Genomic DNA, 16497 nt, shown 5'->3' with positions numbered 1-16497 from the left:
AGTTCATTGTCACAATTACGGCCATTCTGAGATTCCCGATGAGTCGTCGCGTTTTTTGGCGTAATAATGAAAACTGACTGCCGCTTCCATGCTATACATTGAACGTTGAGTAACCGAACTACAGCATACCACTCTTGTGTGCACCTGTCGTGCGCACATACGGCGAGAAAAAGGCACGAAGCGCGCCCACAGTGTGCATCCTTACGGGCCGCTCACCGGAGCATCCACACTAGCAGCGCGACGCTGTCGCCACCTACATGTCGAGCTCGCGGCGAATAGGTGTCAACCCCGTCCCTTACTCCCGATCCCCAACCTACTTACGAGCAGTGGGTGGCACAGCTGACCAGCTCCGACCTCTCCTCCCAGCGTAGCCTTATGAGGAGGCCCGGGCCCGGGTGGCCAGCGCAGGCCAGGGTATCCCGGACTAGAGAAAACCCAGCACCAGGCGGGTGCCCAGTGTAGAGGACGCCACCTGTTGACTGAAGTAACTGGGAGGTGGCGCCCCCACTCTGTATAAAGGCATTGGTGGGGATTAAACGGGGTCTTTTGCTGTTCGTGAACTGCGCGTGGTTGCGTCATTCTTCGCGGGCTTCACGCCCACATTCGGCCCGGCTAGCGGCGTCCGCGCCACCCGGGCGCGTCTCTACATGGTGTCAGAAGTGGGATGCTGCGACAACCGTGCAACATGCAGGATAACCCAGCCGCCGCCTCCGCCGTGACCGCCAGCTTCACGCTGCGAACCCCGCCGCAGTTCACTTTCGACAACCCAGCCCAATGGACCGCGTGGCTTCAACAATTCGAGGATTACTCCTTCGCCTCAGGGCTGTCCTCCGCCCACAAAGAAACCAAGGTACGCACGCTCCTCTACTGTATGGGTCCCCAAGGTCGCGAGGTGCTTTCGTCTCTCATGTCAGATGCTGAGGCCTATCGTTCGTACTCCGGCGTGACAACGAGTCTTTCGGGATATTTTGTACACCCCGTCAACGAGGTATACGAATCGAGCAGGTTCCACAAGCGCACGCAAGAGGTAGGCGAGTCAGTCGACGCGTTTTTCACGGCGCTCCGAAATCTCGTGAAGAAATGCAACTACGCCTCTCGGGAAATTGACGACCGGCGGGTTCGGGACAGATTTATCGTAGGGTTGCTTGACTCTCGCTTGACCGACCAGCTCTGCCGCAATCCAAAGCTTACACTGGACGAGGCGCTCATCCAAGCTCGTCAGTACGAAGACGCTGAAAATGAGAAAAGGCGGCGTCAGGGGACAGAATTCGTACCAGACGCACTGAACGTCGACGCCGTTGCGAATAAGCAGTACCGAATGGCCGCCGCCCCAGCGCGCGAAACTGCACGAAGTAACGTCTGTCGGCCTCCCGAGTACCGCGCCGGCCCGAAGTCGGCATGCGATTTTTGCGGCCACGCCCCTCATCCGCGATCTGAGTGCCCAGCACGGTGGGCCACATGCAACCACTGTCGCAAGAACGGACACTTCGCGGCGGTTTGCCGCTCTGCGCCGTGGATGCAGCGCAAACAGAACGCCGGCACGTTGTTTTTCATGTCAACGGACGCCCCCTTCAATTCAAGGTGGATATTGGGGCGGACGTTTCGGTCGTACCTCCGAGCTTCGCGGGGTGCCCAGTAGACCTAGACAAACCCAATAATGAACAGTTGATGGGGCCGGGCCGCTGCCGCCTAAAGTTGCTCGGGACGTTTCCTGCTACCCTGTCGTGGCGAGGCCGGACGGTATGCAAATAAATGTACGTCGTAGCAGACACTGACTCTCCTCTGCTGGGGTACTCGGCGGTAGTGGACCTGGGAGTCGTCCAGTTTGTTAACACCGTGGAAGACGCGGAAGCTCCGAACAGGCCCCCAACGTCCGACAAGGCCGCAGCTTCGCTGTTCTCAGGCCTTGGCGATATGCCTGAAGAATACGTACCACATTCGCATCAAGCCTGGAGCGGTTCCATTTTCTCTCAGCGTTCCTAGGCGCATCCCTATTCCCCTCGAAGGCGTAGTCAAGAAGGACTTAGACGCGATGGAAAGGGACGGGGTCATCCGGCGAGTCACTGTGCCAACCCCGTGGTGTGCTGGTATTGTGCTGGTAGCCAAAGCGGATGGAGAGTACAGAATTTGTGTCGACCTCTCGAAGTTGAACCAAGTAGTTCTCCGGGAGAGACACCTTATGCCCACGGTGGACCAGGTACTTGGGCGTCTTGGCAATGCCGCAGTCTTCTCGAAACTTGATGCAAAATCGGGGTTTCATCAAGTAAGGCTATCTGAAAGCTGTCAGGAACTGACTACCTTCATAACCCCGTTTGGGCGCTACTGCTACCGCCGCCTGCCCTTCGGCATCACCTCCGCTCCCGAAGTGTTTCAGCGCCAAATTTCTCGGATTCTAGAGGGTCTGGAAGGATGTGTGAACATGGTAGATGACATTCTAGTATTCGGCAGGGACCGTTCCGAGCATGACAGCAGACTGCAAGCAGTCCTTCGCAAGTTAGAACAAGCGGGCATCACGAAATGCTCCTTCGGGGTATCTTCCGTCAAGTTCCTTGGTGTAGTGGTAAGCGCCACTGGCATCTCGGCTGACCCTGACAAGGTATCTGCTATTGTGAACATGAAACCGCCGACAGATACGCAAGGCGTCCGTCGTTTCCTGGGCATGCTGAACCACATTGGAAGGTTTTTGCCGAACCTGTCTGCCGTCACTACACCGATTCGGCTCCTTTTGAACAAGAATGCGGTCTGGACCTGGGACCAAGCGCAAGCGACATCTTTCGAGACATTCAAGAGAATGGTGGCATCTAATGCTTGTATGGCCAGCTACAATCCGGAGCTACCCACCCTTGTGTCGGCAGATGCCAGTTCGTTCGGGCTAGGCGCGGTTGTATTGCAGGAGCAACAGACGGGAGAGCGACGGGCTGTCGCCTTCGCGTCAAGAGCACTGACTACCGCTGAGCAGCGGTACAGTCAGATTGAGAAGGAAGCGCTTGGTGTCTCTTGGGCCATCGAGAGGTTTGAGGAATTCCTGCGCGGACTCAGCTTTGTCGTTGAAACAGACCATCAGCCGCTCGTCAGGTTGCTTGGCTCCGCCGATCTTGACCTCATGCCCCCTCGCATCCAGAGATTTCGCATAAGGATATGCGATATCAGTTCACCGTCAAGTATGTTCCAGGGAAGTACCTGGCCACTGCAGACACCCTCTCTAGGGATCCTGAATGCTCTTCTACGTCCAAAGTGGACAGCACAGAAATGTTTGTGTGTATGGTCGTGGCAGCCCTTCCTTCAACCGTGGCCGTACGTCTTGAAGACTTCAGGTCTCACCAAACTTCAGACGGCGAGTGCTCAATGCTGAAAGCATACAGCATGAAGGGGTGGCCTCGACGAGACCGGCTGCCGCTCAACATGACACGTTACTGGGAGCACCGTGGGGACTTCACCATATGCGAGGACCTGCTGTTCATGGGCGGACGTCTAGTTGTGCCCGAAGCACTACGCAGGGACATCGTGAACCTGCTGCATGATGGTCATCAAGGCGTCAATCGATGCTTGGCGGTGGCCCGAGACTCTGTGTGGTGGCCCGGTCTCAACAGCCAGGTTAAAGCAGCCGTAGAGAACTGCCCAGCATGTGCTTCTACACGTGTCCAACGCTGTGAGCCCATGATTCCGACCGAGACACCATCAGCTCCGTGGGAGAGGGTGGCCATAGACTTGTTTCATTTTGCTAATCAAGATTTCCTTGTGGTTGTAGACTACCGTTCTCGCTACCCAGAGGTCATCACACTCCGGTCCACTTCTGCGGACGCCGTTATTTCTGCAATCAAGAGCACGTTTGCCCGACACGGCATCCCGGTGAATGTAGTCAGCGACAATGGGCCACAGTTTTCCTGTAAAGCTTTCGAGGACTTTGGGAAGATCTACGGTTTCACACATGTCACGAGCAGTCCACGCTACCCGCAGTCCAACGGCGAAGCAGAGCGCATGGTTCGCACAATCAAGTAGTTGTTTCTTAAGGCCACAGACCCATTTCTGGCTCTGCTAGCATACCGTAACACTCCCGGTGTGTCTGGCTACAGCCCGGCTCAACTGCTCATGGGACGCTCTCTGCGAACTCGTGTGCCAGCCACGGCTCAAAGCCTTGTTCCAGATTGGCCACAGGTGAAAGAATTCAATGACAGGGATGCCGCCCAGAGACGAAGACAACAGAGAGACTACAATAACCGACACGCAGCGCATGACCTTCGTGCTCTCGACGATGGGGAGGAAGTATGGGTACGCGACACGCGGTCAAGGGCGACGGTCCTAAGCCCTGCTCAGAGACCACGCTCGTACATCGTCCAGACGCCCAGTGGCATACTAGTGAGAAACCGCAGACACCTCGTCCCCTGCAGTAATCCTCAGTCAGCCCCCTCAGATGACACGGGAAGCCCCAACCCTGCGGCCCCGACATCTGCGCCGTCTCCAGGACCACAGCGGGCAGCAACCGGTGACGCATCGGACACTCCAACTCCTGCACCTGCTGCAGGATCGCCAGGCCACCGGTGCACACGATACGGCCGGCGCGTGGTGCCACCTCGCAGACTGGATTTGTGAGACTGCTGCAAGGACTGCTTCTTGGTGGTGTTCGTTGGTAGCACTTGTGTTTGAGAGCTCCGGAAGGAGGGATGTAGAGGACGCCACCTGCTGACTGGAGTAACTGGGAGGTGGCGCCCCCACTCTGTATAAAGGCATTGGTGGGGATTAAACGGGGTGGTTTTTTGCTGTTCGTGAACTGCGCGTAGTTGCGTCATTCTTCGCGGGCTTCACGCCCACATTCGGCCCGGCTAGCGGCGTCCGCGCCACCCGGGCGCGTCTCTACACCCAGACAGCAGCACCTAAGGCTCGCATGAATAAAATTTATTCCTCCTCCTCCTCCTTTGAATAACACACTGTCTTAGAGCAGTACAAAAGGGACACAGTCACAATGACCCTGTACAACAAGTCCCGGTGACGTAGAGGTGCGCGGGTGTTTGTGTCTCACTGCTGTTTGCATGGAAGGCAACGTTTTTAGATTAGGTCAGTTTGCAAACTGCGCCTCGAGAGGCGGCACCATTTTGTCGCCAGTCCGAGAGGTGGCGCTGGCGTAGCGTTGAGATCTAGTTTGGGGAGCGAGGCTCGCCCCGGCCATGTGTTTACGCTGTGCTGTTGGCGCTCGCCTGTTCGTCACGTCTGTATTAACGTATTAGCTCTGTGCTGTTATCGTGCATACATATTTTAGTGGATCTCTGAAGTGTCGGTGCGGTTTGTTGACGTGCTGCGCGCCGGGCTGCCGTTCGGTGTATGCTTCGGAAGCGGCCAAGTCCGTGCAGCGGCATTTCTTCAAAGCGCCGAAGGGTCCTGACGGATTGAAGGCGTGGGAAAGCGCGATTCCGCGGAAAAACTTCGTGGTTACGCTGTAAACATACGTTTGTGACATTCATTGTGAGCCTTCAGACATCGTCAACTGTTACGAACACGCCGTGAGTGGTCAAACTGTAAGGATACCGTAAGGCAGGTGGACTCTGAGGGACCGCGCGGCGCCTCGTATTTTCCCTGACATACCTGAGCATCTGTCGCCACCAAAGACGTCAAAGTCATACCGAAAACCACCCAAATGGATGACAGTGGTTCCCACCTATGTTGCGTCCTGCCAAAATGATGGGTCTTTGCACGAGGAAACTGGCGTAAGTGGCGCGAGTGGTGTAGAAAGCGCCGATGTCAGCACGTACATTGGGAACTGAGCTGTGGTTCGCGGTTATGCAGGAATTCAGCAAATGTCCGACATTTCAATCGTAGAATGTGAAGGCTTCGCCTACCCAGGTTATCCTCTACAAGCTCGGAGATTCTGGGTGCAATTGTGGTCATTGAGAAGGGTGCAGTAGTCGGGCAAAACTTGTCGGTTGAAGTTAATTCAAGAGGTTTGCTTGTTACGCCGTGTAGCTACAGCGATAAAAATGGGAATTTCACCCCCAGCTGACAAGGCAGAAGAATGTAACAACATTTATTTGCTACATTGTTGCTAAAGATCAGCCCTTGTAACAAATGTTACCTGTTTCCAGACGTTTCATCCGCAACAACTGCCGTGAAAGGGCATGCAGTGTGTGCGGCACAACATATTCGCGGTGCATCCAGATCAGATCCCAACCCGGCGCGGTGGCTAAGGCGCCGTGCTGCTGGGCGGAAGGACTCGGGTTCGATTCCCGGCCACGGCGGCCGCTATTCTGATAGAGGCGGAAAGCGAAAACACCCGTGTGTTCGAGATTTCAGCGCATGTTAAAGATCCCCTGCGTGGTCAAAATTAATCCGGAGCCCTCCACTACGGCACGCCTCATCGCCTGTGAAGCGTCGGCGCGTTAAACCTCTTATAAATCATTCTGACTAGTCAAAACTGAGAAGTGTTATCCTATCTGCAGATTGCAAAAAGAAACGAGCAGGAAAAAACGCAGAAGACAGCATAAGCGATGGCTCAGCGGAAAAACTACCAGGCGAAAAGCTTTAAAAAATCGGCTTATCAGGACTACAAGAAGATAAATGAAAGTTTCTGTGACCCTAACAGATAGTCCATCAGATTTACGAACCAACAAAAAAGAATAGCAGTACGACAAGCATTCTCATCCGAGAAAAAACGTTTATTTCTTTTAAGAAACCACAAATATACCTGTCAAAGAAATAAAAAAACACTGGTTTAATAATTGGTTCAATATTCTTTGTTAACAGCGAAGCTCTTTAACAAATCGTAATTTTTCGTGTCCGCAGTTAAAATACCAAGAATTTGCTGAGCGCGTGCGCGTGAGCGCGCACGTCAGCACTTGGTTTCCAATCGGCTCAATTGATCAGTTTTGTTGGGGTTGTAAATATGTTCTCGTGAAAACGTACCTACTGCATTTTCTTACACAGCATAAATCAAAATGTCGAGGCGTTTTTTTCTTGATTCCAAGTAGATGGCTGACTATTGTAGGCTTTCCCGCAGTTTCAGAAGTGTAAGACGTGTTCGGCTATGCTTTAAACATTATTGAGCTATAAGGGATCCCGTACTGGGGAAAAACTAAATGGAAAAATAAATAAATAGAACGGGAAGCAGCCGAAGACTGTGCAGTGTTCGCCTTGCCTTTTTTTTTCTTCTTAAGTACAGCTTAAGATGGCCAGCATAGCCCAAGGCATCCCGGACTAAGGAAGCCTCCCACCGGGCGGGTGCCCTAACATCAGCACCTGGTCTCCAATAAAGTTTATTCATCATTAAGTACAGCTTTTTTCTCGTTATAATGTCGATAAAAATGTAAAGCTCTTGTCACTAAAGCGTAAGAGTAGAGCGAAGTTGGATTTCGCATGTCAAAGAAGAACATTAAAGGCGTGCGGTGGTCGTTCACCGGCGCCTTTCCAAGCAAGGAGTAGCAGACGACGCGCCGAGACCGATCTCAACGCTACCGCAGCGCCACCGCCTGGTCGGCGACAGCACCGGCCCGCGCCGCGGTGCTTGGAAGGCCGCGCTCTTTGCCAACTGACCTAATCTAAAAACGTTGATGGAAGGTATGCGTTCATGTTTGATGATGATGATGCTAAGGCCTGCACAGTGGGGCACCCGTGGGTGCATTAACAAACACACTGAAAACTTTACACAATATTAAACATGTACAGTCGGGCAAACCTTGAACTGGCGTGAGCGAGCGCCCACTATTTATGCGTCAGCGCCGTATGCGTGAAGGGACCCAAGTTGAAAACAGGTTGAGATTAAACCACGCTCAGTTGAACCCATCGTCTGCTAGGCTGCTCCTTCTTAAGGTCGTCATGAGACAGCAAAATTGCCGCTCGCGCACGCTATTTAAAAATTTGCAGTAATAAATGCACGATATGTCGCCTCGAAGGAGGAGAATAGGAGGAACAACTTTATTTAGTCAACAATCATCGAGTTTGATTAATGGTGGGCTTCTTCTTGGCTCCGTGAGGTGGCCAGAAGACCTTGCCTCATGGCGACTTCCAAAGCCCAGTTCACGGCCTGAATTTGGGTCTCAGGCTCGGAGCTGGCCACCGCGCAGTCTCCCACTATATTTGGTTAGAGAGATGCCATTCGGCTTCAGGTTGGAGCTCGGGGCATTCAAGTAGGATGTGGGCTAGGTCGGCTTTTTCGGCCTCACACATTCTGCATTTTGGGGTGTACAGACCTGGGTACATCAGGGGGCCAATTTATAAGGGTTCAGGAAGGACTTCTAGCCACCATAAGGAAGGCGAGATTGGAATTGCCTCCGTGCTGCTTGCTGGATTTTCGTTGGGGAATAATGAGGGGCAGGGTAAACTAGTCTGATTTCTGTAGTGAGGTGTAATCTCTTGAAAAAGTAACCGTGCGCTCCTTAGACCCTCGCAGGCACGATTGGCCCAGTTGATGGCGAGTTTGCGGGCAAAACTGTGGGCCACTTCGTTCCCTGGATGGTACGAGTGCGCAGGAATCCCGATAATCTGCATCTTCCGGGGTTAAAACTGATTTCTTACTAGAATGCGAGATGCCGCTTCGTGAATTTTGTTTTTCACAAAATTACGCACAGCTGTTTTGGAGTCGCTGAAGATCAATTTTGCTTGGGTACTAATAATTGCAACAGAAACTCTTCCGCTTCTTCCGGCCGCCTGCCATGAACAGTGGCTGCGGTGACGTGCTTGACTTTGTTATCGACGGCTGCAACTGCAAAGGCACTTTGTCCTGCACTTTGTATTCGGCTGCATCCACGTAGACTACCTCCTCGCGGTGTTTAAACAGTTTTTCAAGTGCTTTCGCTCTGGCATTTCTCCTTTCCTTGTGATGAATAGGGTGCATATTTTTAGGAATGGAGTTAATAGTGACGTGCTTAAATATATCTCTAGGGACCGTGTTCACCCTTGGTTCCTTCACAAGATATACTTAGGTCCTTTAAGATGTACTGTCCTGCAGTGGTCTTTCATAATCTTCCATATTGAGGGATTCTATGTGCCTCTATTAATTCTTCGAGGGTACTGTGGATGCCAATTTTCAGGAGTTTATCAGTCAGAGTGCACCTCTGCAAGTCCAAAGCTGCTTTGTTTGATTGCCTAATCAAACAGTTTACTTTCTCCTTCTCTGCCCCTTGTGTAAACTGAGGTATGGAAGGCAGCAGACAAAGCGACTGAGAACAAAGGCTTGAGCTAGCCTCGTGAGGTCTATTTCTTTCATTCCCCGTGTGTTTGTTCGCTATGCGGCGAATTAAACTGTTCGTCTGGTGCAGGCAAGCTGCCAGTTTACTGACAGTGGTGGCCATTGCTTTGCAAGCACATCCCTAGTATCCTGATCGCTTGTACTTCGGGTACTAGTGCGTTCTTCATGTGGGCTTCTATTGGGACTGGTGTATCCTTGGCTTGTCTCCCAGGCACGTAACGCACTGCCAGGAGCTCCGACTTTTTAGGAGAGCCAGACTCCGGCTTGCAACGTGCACTCCGTCGCTGCCCTTCGTTGCCCACAACGTAACAGCGTCAGCGCACAAGAAAAGCACGGTGTGCCCTGCACCGAGACTTTTCTACTTGAATAACCCAAACAGTGCAAGTGTGTACCAAAGCAAATCGAAGTATTCACAGCGCTGCCACCTTTTCTTTCGGCTGGAACACACCACAGTTGCACCCCACTTTTTGCAATGAGAACATTTTTACTCTCATAGAAGCTTTCTGTTTAATAAACTTGCGAAAGACTTGACAAAGATCTTCAAAGTCTGAAAACAGAACTTGTGCGAGCAGCGGACTTAACAGTTGAGTTAATGAATACGGACTCAAAACGAGTCGGCAAGACAGCCACTGCACTCGTACAAACATTGCTCCCCAAGACAGGATTCTCGAGCAGGGCTCAGCTCCGTCCAACCAGGCCGAGGTCTTTCGGCAGGCACGTACGACACTCCAGCGTGGACAGATCGACGGAATAGATCACCGGGCATGTCAGAACCACCTCCAGAGGTGGACAACAGAGTGCGCAGGCAGGGAGAGGCTCACAATGTTCGCAGCTACATGCAACTGTTGTGCACCCAATTCGCATGATTACTGCCGCACCAGCTGAGAACCCCCTGAATTTGGTCACTTTCCCCTGGGCACTGCAGCGAGCTGTAACTGGGGAAAACTGAAATGGCCTGGAACCTCGCGATTAAACTTCAGTGAATAGCAAGCATGGCTAGCTTGAGCACATTGCTTCCATGACTGCATTCTTGGGTGAAACTTCAGTGCAGCTATACAGCCATAAAATTGCCAACCAGTGCCTCTGAGCACAGCTGGAAACAGAGGGCAGAAGTAAAAACAACAAAAAAAGAAAACAAACACCCAACAACACAACACCCACTGCAACAAGGGAAAATGCAACAAAATAGAAGGCTCTGTGAACAGAAACTTTTTTTCCCTTGGGCATCGTTGTATGCAACGCGACAGTCGCGTTCTGCGCAGCAATGGCTGACCCAAAGACCACCCCAAGCACACAGCAAGGGAGCCCACAGAGTAAATGCATTCTGAGATCACACACAGGTTGTCATCCGATGTGGCCTGAACGTTAATGGTGCACAATGTTGCAAATGCAGTTCTTGCTAGGTGCAACAACAACAACGCAGTTGGCTAGCTTTCTTCCGCTAATGCTCCACTCACAGAGCCGCTATCGGCTGCACTTGTAATTTGCCTTACATTCCACCATTAGTGCTAATTATTAAGGTCGACTGCCACTGATTCGACGGTGAGGAGAAAGTTGGCTTGCCTTCAGTCGAAATAGACACTGACTGGAGCATTAAATTTGGCAGCATAATGAGGCAAATGCTAATTTTAAGAGAAATGTTCCCCTACGGTTCTAGTTCACTGCAAGAATAAGCGCACTACACTTGCACCAGCCACAAGCACATTCGAGCTTCGCCTGATGCAGGCATCCACCACTTCCAGGCACTATTCCTTTCGCTACAATTCCGTTTTGCGCGCAACGCACGGTGCCGTTACCTGCAACGTGATGTGCATTCACTCCACACAATGCGTCTCCCCAAATGAATGCAAGTGCAAGCCTTGGGGCCACCCCCAAAGCTCCCACTGGGAAGAAGCACATCCCGTTCGTAGCGGCATAGATGCGCCACATTTCAACAACACTGCAGCCATTGCAAACCCGCGTTGCAGCCACGACAGGCTGGCAGTTGGCTGTGCTGTGCATCCAGCCTGTGGGTAGCACCGGTGGCATTGCCGAGCGAGCTGCACTGCAAGACAGTGCAACCTTTGCAGCCTCGCATCCACGTGCTGTGACGGCAACTCGGCTTGCCACTGCTAGACGGCCGCATTCCACGCTCGGTGGCCATGCACATTTGGTTTTGGTCTGCTGCACAGAACGCTCGGGTAAACTCCCACGTCAGCCCTCACTCTCGGTCCTTGGTGCACACCACAGCGCGGCTCCGTTAGCACACCCGTAAAGGACTGTGCCGCCCCGCTAGCTCGAAACGCTCTCCGCACAAACAGCGACAGCTGCAGGTGCCGGCTGACGCAAGGGCAGCTGTGCAAGCTGCCACACTCACATCTGGCAAGCAAACCAAAACAAATCTGCCCGTGCACAAGAAAACACCTGCTTCCACAACACTACTTCCGCCTGCCGAGGGATCTGAAAAGAAGGATTTGTTTCCAGACAACACTTCTGCAACGAGCGCCTGCCCGAACCCAGGCAAACAACCGCTTGACATCGCCGTTGGTCGTGCGCACTTTGGCGCCCGTTCCAGGCAACAGTCGACTACCGGCACTCGCTTGCAAGGTCCATTCCACATCACAGATGCTGCGCACAATGCCGCCTTCAAATAATTTCTATGCTAGTCACTCCCACGGGAAGCACCACATGTGTCCAACGCCAATCCCAATGATCCATGGTGAGTAGCCCTGCAAACACCGACCAGCAGGGAGCAGCGCTGTCCGTCCCGCAACTGGCCGAGGTGCCACTGCGAGAGACGACTTTGGCCGGCCAGCGGCCAGCGTCACCGGTCGGCCCCCACGTGGTCGCACGCTGCCTCCTGGCGCCACTGCTCGATGAGCTGCCAGCGCTGGCTGGGCAGGGTGTTGAAGTACTGCTGCTGCCTGGGAGAGTAGCGCTCCTGCACCTCGATGACGTCCCGGTAGCGGCCGTCGCGCCAGAAGAAGTTGAACAGCCGCACCAGGTCGGTGCGCTGCGCGTCCGAACTGACCACGTCCGCCGGCTGCCTCCGCTCCAGTTCGGGGGCCAGGACATCGCGGAAGATGAGCACACCACGGAGGGCAAACCAGCCGCCAAACTTGGGGTGGATGCACACGCCCAGCAGCTTCTGCAACACACGCCCCCAACACGCACGTGTCAGCCTCGCGAGAACGTCAAGGGGGCCACGGGTTTGGTTCCTTAGAATCCGTGCTGCTTCCCCACAAGGAGGACACCAGTTCTACCGCACACTGCCAACGAATAGTTTTGGAAACGTCAAGGAGAGCACGCGAAGCAGTGGCGACTCCCCAGCCGCTGTGCAGCGACGTCACAGAATGCCGGCCGGCAGCCAAAGCCACAGCCAGGAACATGGGTGCGGAAAATGCGGCGGGGCCACCTCCAGTTCCACTTCACCGCATCCCGTATCACGCGAATGCTAATGTGCGCTCAACACAACTCAGTGCTGGCCCACACGGTGTCACTCAGGGGTGGAAGCAGGGTCTAGCTTTTTGGTGCAGGCACGGGAGCAGCAAAAGTCTTATTTTGAAGCAGCTTTGGAGCAGCAAAAATCTTTTTGGAGCAGGTTTGGAGCAATTTAGGGGCTATTTCGGAGCACTTTTGGAGCACACTGACGGCCTTAAGTGAGTGAGTGAGTGAAAAAGACTTTATTAAATGCCGGCAACAGATGTAGTGTTGCCACTACGCCCGGACGGAGCCACTCGTCGGTCCCAGAGTTACTGGATATAGACAGTTGCGAAACTCCCCATAGGCCCCATGTATCGAAAGCCGGTCTTCGGTTGCCCCCCTGCGCCGGGGCAAGCACGGGGCAAGTTGACTAGCCTGTCGTCTGTCGGCAGGACGTTGAAGCAGTACTCAAGTGCTTGCGGCTGCTGCCGTAAGTCATAAAAAGAAAAGCCGCAAAAACACAAGTAAATTTTACGTAATTATTGTGTTTTAATTTAAAAAGCAATCTTTATTTTACAGAAGAATTTTGAATAATAATAGTTTAGTGAAGTTCCGTTTTCATCTCCTAGGTGCCGCGCGCGTCGACTTGCCCCTCAGCTTCCACGGAGTGGGGGGGCTAGCGCCGCCCGGATTCTGAAGCGGAGTTTCGCAACTGTCTATATTGAGTAACTCTGGTCGGTCCTTCGGTCCTTTGGCCACTGTACGGCCTTAAATAATGCAGCTGAGCGCACTTTTAATAGCAACTAATTCCAAAAACTGCACGAAAAATAGAATTGGCCAGAATTATTTAGAAGGAGCGCAATAAATCGAAAAATTTTTTGCTCAACTTCATGAAATAAAAATGAAATGGCAGATACTAGAAACAGCAGTTGCCTTAGGCTAATAATTTCAGTTGAAAACAGACTGAAAGCACAGCATAATGGGCGAAAGCTTTATGTGTACTTAACCACGCTATTGCACTTCACTGCAACACCACTTACATAGATCACTACGACAATGTGCAAGAGTAAACACCAGTGCCAAAAGAACCGCAGGTGGCAATTGGCTTGCAGTACCTTGCCGCTAAACACAAAAACATAACACAGCCACGTAATGAGATCTGCACACAAACACCACTTTAACAAGGATTCAGTTATCCTTCGTAGACTGAAGAGACAAGTCAACTGTTTTGATTCGCTTAAGCACAGAGGGCAGTTTAGAGTTCACATACCCCAGCAAAATATTGCCACTCTCCACTTTGTTCATGTCCTTGGCAGCCAGACCTTTGCTTATAAGCTCTTGTGAACTTGCAAGTAGAGCTTTGAGAGACGACAGTCGGCTTTGGAGGCTTGACTTCTCGTTGATCAGCCATGAGGGAAACATGAGTGCACCGAACTGCCGTGGCTATGGATGCGGCTGCGTCTATTGTGTAGCCAGTGCTCAGTGTTGCCCGAATGACGACAAGACTCGGCTAAATTTGGCGTTGTATGCTCTCAATGGAGAATAATCGCACAAATTGCAGTTTCTGCGCAGCTTGGCGCAGCAGGGCAAACTGGCGTACAATGGCGCAATTGGCGCAGCAGTTCCACCCCTGCGTCACTGCAGCGCAACAAAATTTGGAAGGCCTTTCGCAGCTGCTGGGGTGGAGCTCATCCTTTCAAACTAAACAAAGCTGTAGTCTGCCTCTGCAGACCCTAAAGTTTCGGCACTCGCTTGCAAGCACAGGCTGTCATCTCATTGGGCAGGCTCTGTTGCTGCAATGGGGGAGCGCAGGCCTTCCGGTGAAAACATCTCCGGCCTGTTGTGGCATCAAGCTGGTTTTTCCTTACTGCGAGGGAGTTTCAGTACTTGCTCACACTTCAACCCCTAGTGGAAGCAGAGCCCAAAAATGCCCCTTCACAGCTCACACAATAGCATCTAACGGTGGACGTCTTTTTCCCAGATTAAGAGGGTCCATTGTGACAGGCATAGACTGCATTTATAACAACTGCTGTAGCAGCACTGCATTTGTTGTCAAAAAATGTGAGCAGCGTAAGTATGTACAGTCAAATCCCCCAATAACAAAATTTCACAAGCAGGAAATTCCAGCGACGACATATTTTCAGATCCCTGGCAAATGTCCATACAAGCCCATGCACTTCATATCTAACGGCAACAAAATGTTTTTGGAAAGCAATCATGCATTAACGAAATGCACCGCAAGTCTGCATTTAAGGCCAACAGTGTCCAAAAAGTGCTCAAATACATTTGTTTTTCAGACTTAGCTGCCACAGCGTGCTTGCATGGCCGCTGCCTTATTTGTTCACAAAAAACACTGTGCAGCCACATGCAGCAGGCCATCAGCAGGCAGCCACGGAGGCACCCTCACAGTGACATTTCTAGGGATGACACATGGTGGTTTACGGCCATGGCATTTCTTAGTAGGTATAGTAGGGAGGAAACTGCACCTGGGAATCCATGTCTTCATGGGGGTTTTGGGAAGACCCCCGCTTTTGGCTTGGGCTTGGCATGACAACTGCATTCTTAAGCGGTTTTCGGCATTTGCTTTCTTCACTATGCATTAACACGTCTACGAGCTACGAGGTAGCCGAAATCCTCCCTGCTCTGTTGCAGCCGTGACCGGTGGTAACTGAGTGTTTGTTGAAAGAGCAGGCAGCGTGTGATCGTACCTAATGTTGGTCATGCCGGAGCCAAAGGAGCGTACGACTGCCGCCACGAAAGTTGCAGCTGACGAAAAAGAAAAAACCAAACAACGTACGACAGATACGGGCGCCTTATCTCGTCTTCAATCCACAACTGCTTAACGCCACGTTGGCTTTCCTCTTCCAGCATGAACCAACTCACTCAGCTCCACATGTTTCGTTAAACTGTAGCAGATGGTCAATGCACGGGTTCACCTCGAAGGGGACGTTTCCACAGGCACACTCAAAAACATTTCCAAGCTTTAAACAACGTATCACCTGAAGTAACGGTACAATAATGAAATATGAGCCTCATGATTTTCCCCGAAAATATTAAGATTGTTGTTTACTTCCTGCCTGGCCTGCAGAATAGCAGGAACAACTGTTCTGGCAAAGATAAGCTCTACTGCCTTTTTCCTTAGCTTTAAAACAGCCTGTTTTATTTTTCACTTGTATAATAACACACCATTCTTGGCATTTTTGTGGCACTGCGTTCGAATATAGGGCCACTGAAACGTTTCAATATCCAAGCCAATGGCGAAACTAAGGCGAGTGCATGACATAACGACGGCCCTTGACGACTCAGGCGGCCGTGATGCGAGCCACATAGACGCTAGTGCCAGATTCCTCACAAGTGTACGTAGTAGGAAACTGTATAGTTTACGGCGCAGCTATGGCTCGGGCTATGCTAGCCGGCTACCGCTCAACAGTGCCTGTGCGTTCCTTGTGCATGTGGCGAATTTGCTCTCATGATATGCTTGCCTCCGCCAGCCCAAAAGCGGAAGTTTTTATTGCTACAAGATAAGGCTCCGTTATTGCCCCAAGTGGAGGAAGGTAGAAGAGTGGATAGCGTTGACAAGTGTGGAACCGCCCGCAGTTCCCTGTACCATTTTGAAAAGCAAGGACGCCACTCTGCAGTGGCGCACGTGCGCAAAACAAAACAATGACGGCGCTGCACCTCTCCAGACGTCAGCAAAGCACTGGAACCACGAGGTGCTGCTCTCTGGCAGAGCTTGTCAGCAGAAGAAGCCGGACTGTGCATGCTTGCACATGCTCGGTGCCGAGGACCAAGGAGAAAATGCGCAAAGCAGACCCGCAAGGAGTTTTGGATGTGCTTGACACGATTCAGTCGTTCTTAGGCGCGCACACAGCACGACGACTAGCAATGAACCCCTTCTTGTAGTGTGAAAGCTGAGCCCTGCA

At 52.1% G+C, this 16497-nt stretch overlaps 2 protein-coding genes across 3 annotated transcripts in view; one reads left to right on the top strand and one right to left on the bottom strand.

Annotated features, from left to right (window-relative positions):
• The first annotated feature begins 306 nt into the window (after nucleotides 1-306).
• LOC144177718 (uncharacterized) lies at nucleotides 307-2362 on the top strand. The gene has a single exon (XM_077705291.1). It carries the CDS (start codon nucleotides 665-667, stop codon nucleotides 1637-1639), a length of 975 nt encoding a protein of 324 aa, XP_077561417.1. The 5' UTR covers nucleotides 307-664; the 3' UTR covers nucleotides 1640-2362.
• Nucleotides 2363-9636: 7274 nt separating this feature from the next.
• The window catches only part of LOC144177719 (cyanocobalamin reductase / alkylcobalamin dealkylase-like), a 36119-nt gene continuing 29258 nt past the window's right edge, over nucleotides 9637-16497 (bottom strand). For both annotated transcript variants that reach the window (XM_077705292.1, XM_077705293.1), the window contains one exon: nucleotides 9637-12299. In XM_077705292.1, the coding sequence (XP_077561418.1) occupies nucleotides 11976-12299 (324 nt within the window). In that variant the 3' untranslated portion in view covers nucleotides 9637-11975. The remainder of the gene's footprint in view (nucleotides 12300-16497) is intronic.

The sequence above is a fragment of the Haemaphysalis longicornis genome, unplaced genomic scaffold (assembly GCF_048455015.1).
Source record: "Haemaphysalis longicornis isolate Haplotype H1 unplaced genomic scaffold, Haemaphysalis longicornis Haplotype H1 scaffold_30, whole genome shotgun sequence".
Classification (NCBI taxonomy): Eukaryota; Metazoa; Arthropoda; class Arachnida; order Ixodida; family Ixodidae; genus Haemaphysalis; species Haemaphysalis longicornis.
The sequence above is the reverse complement of the archived record's forward strand: the minus strand, read 5'-3'. Positions and strand labels throughout refer to the sequence as shown.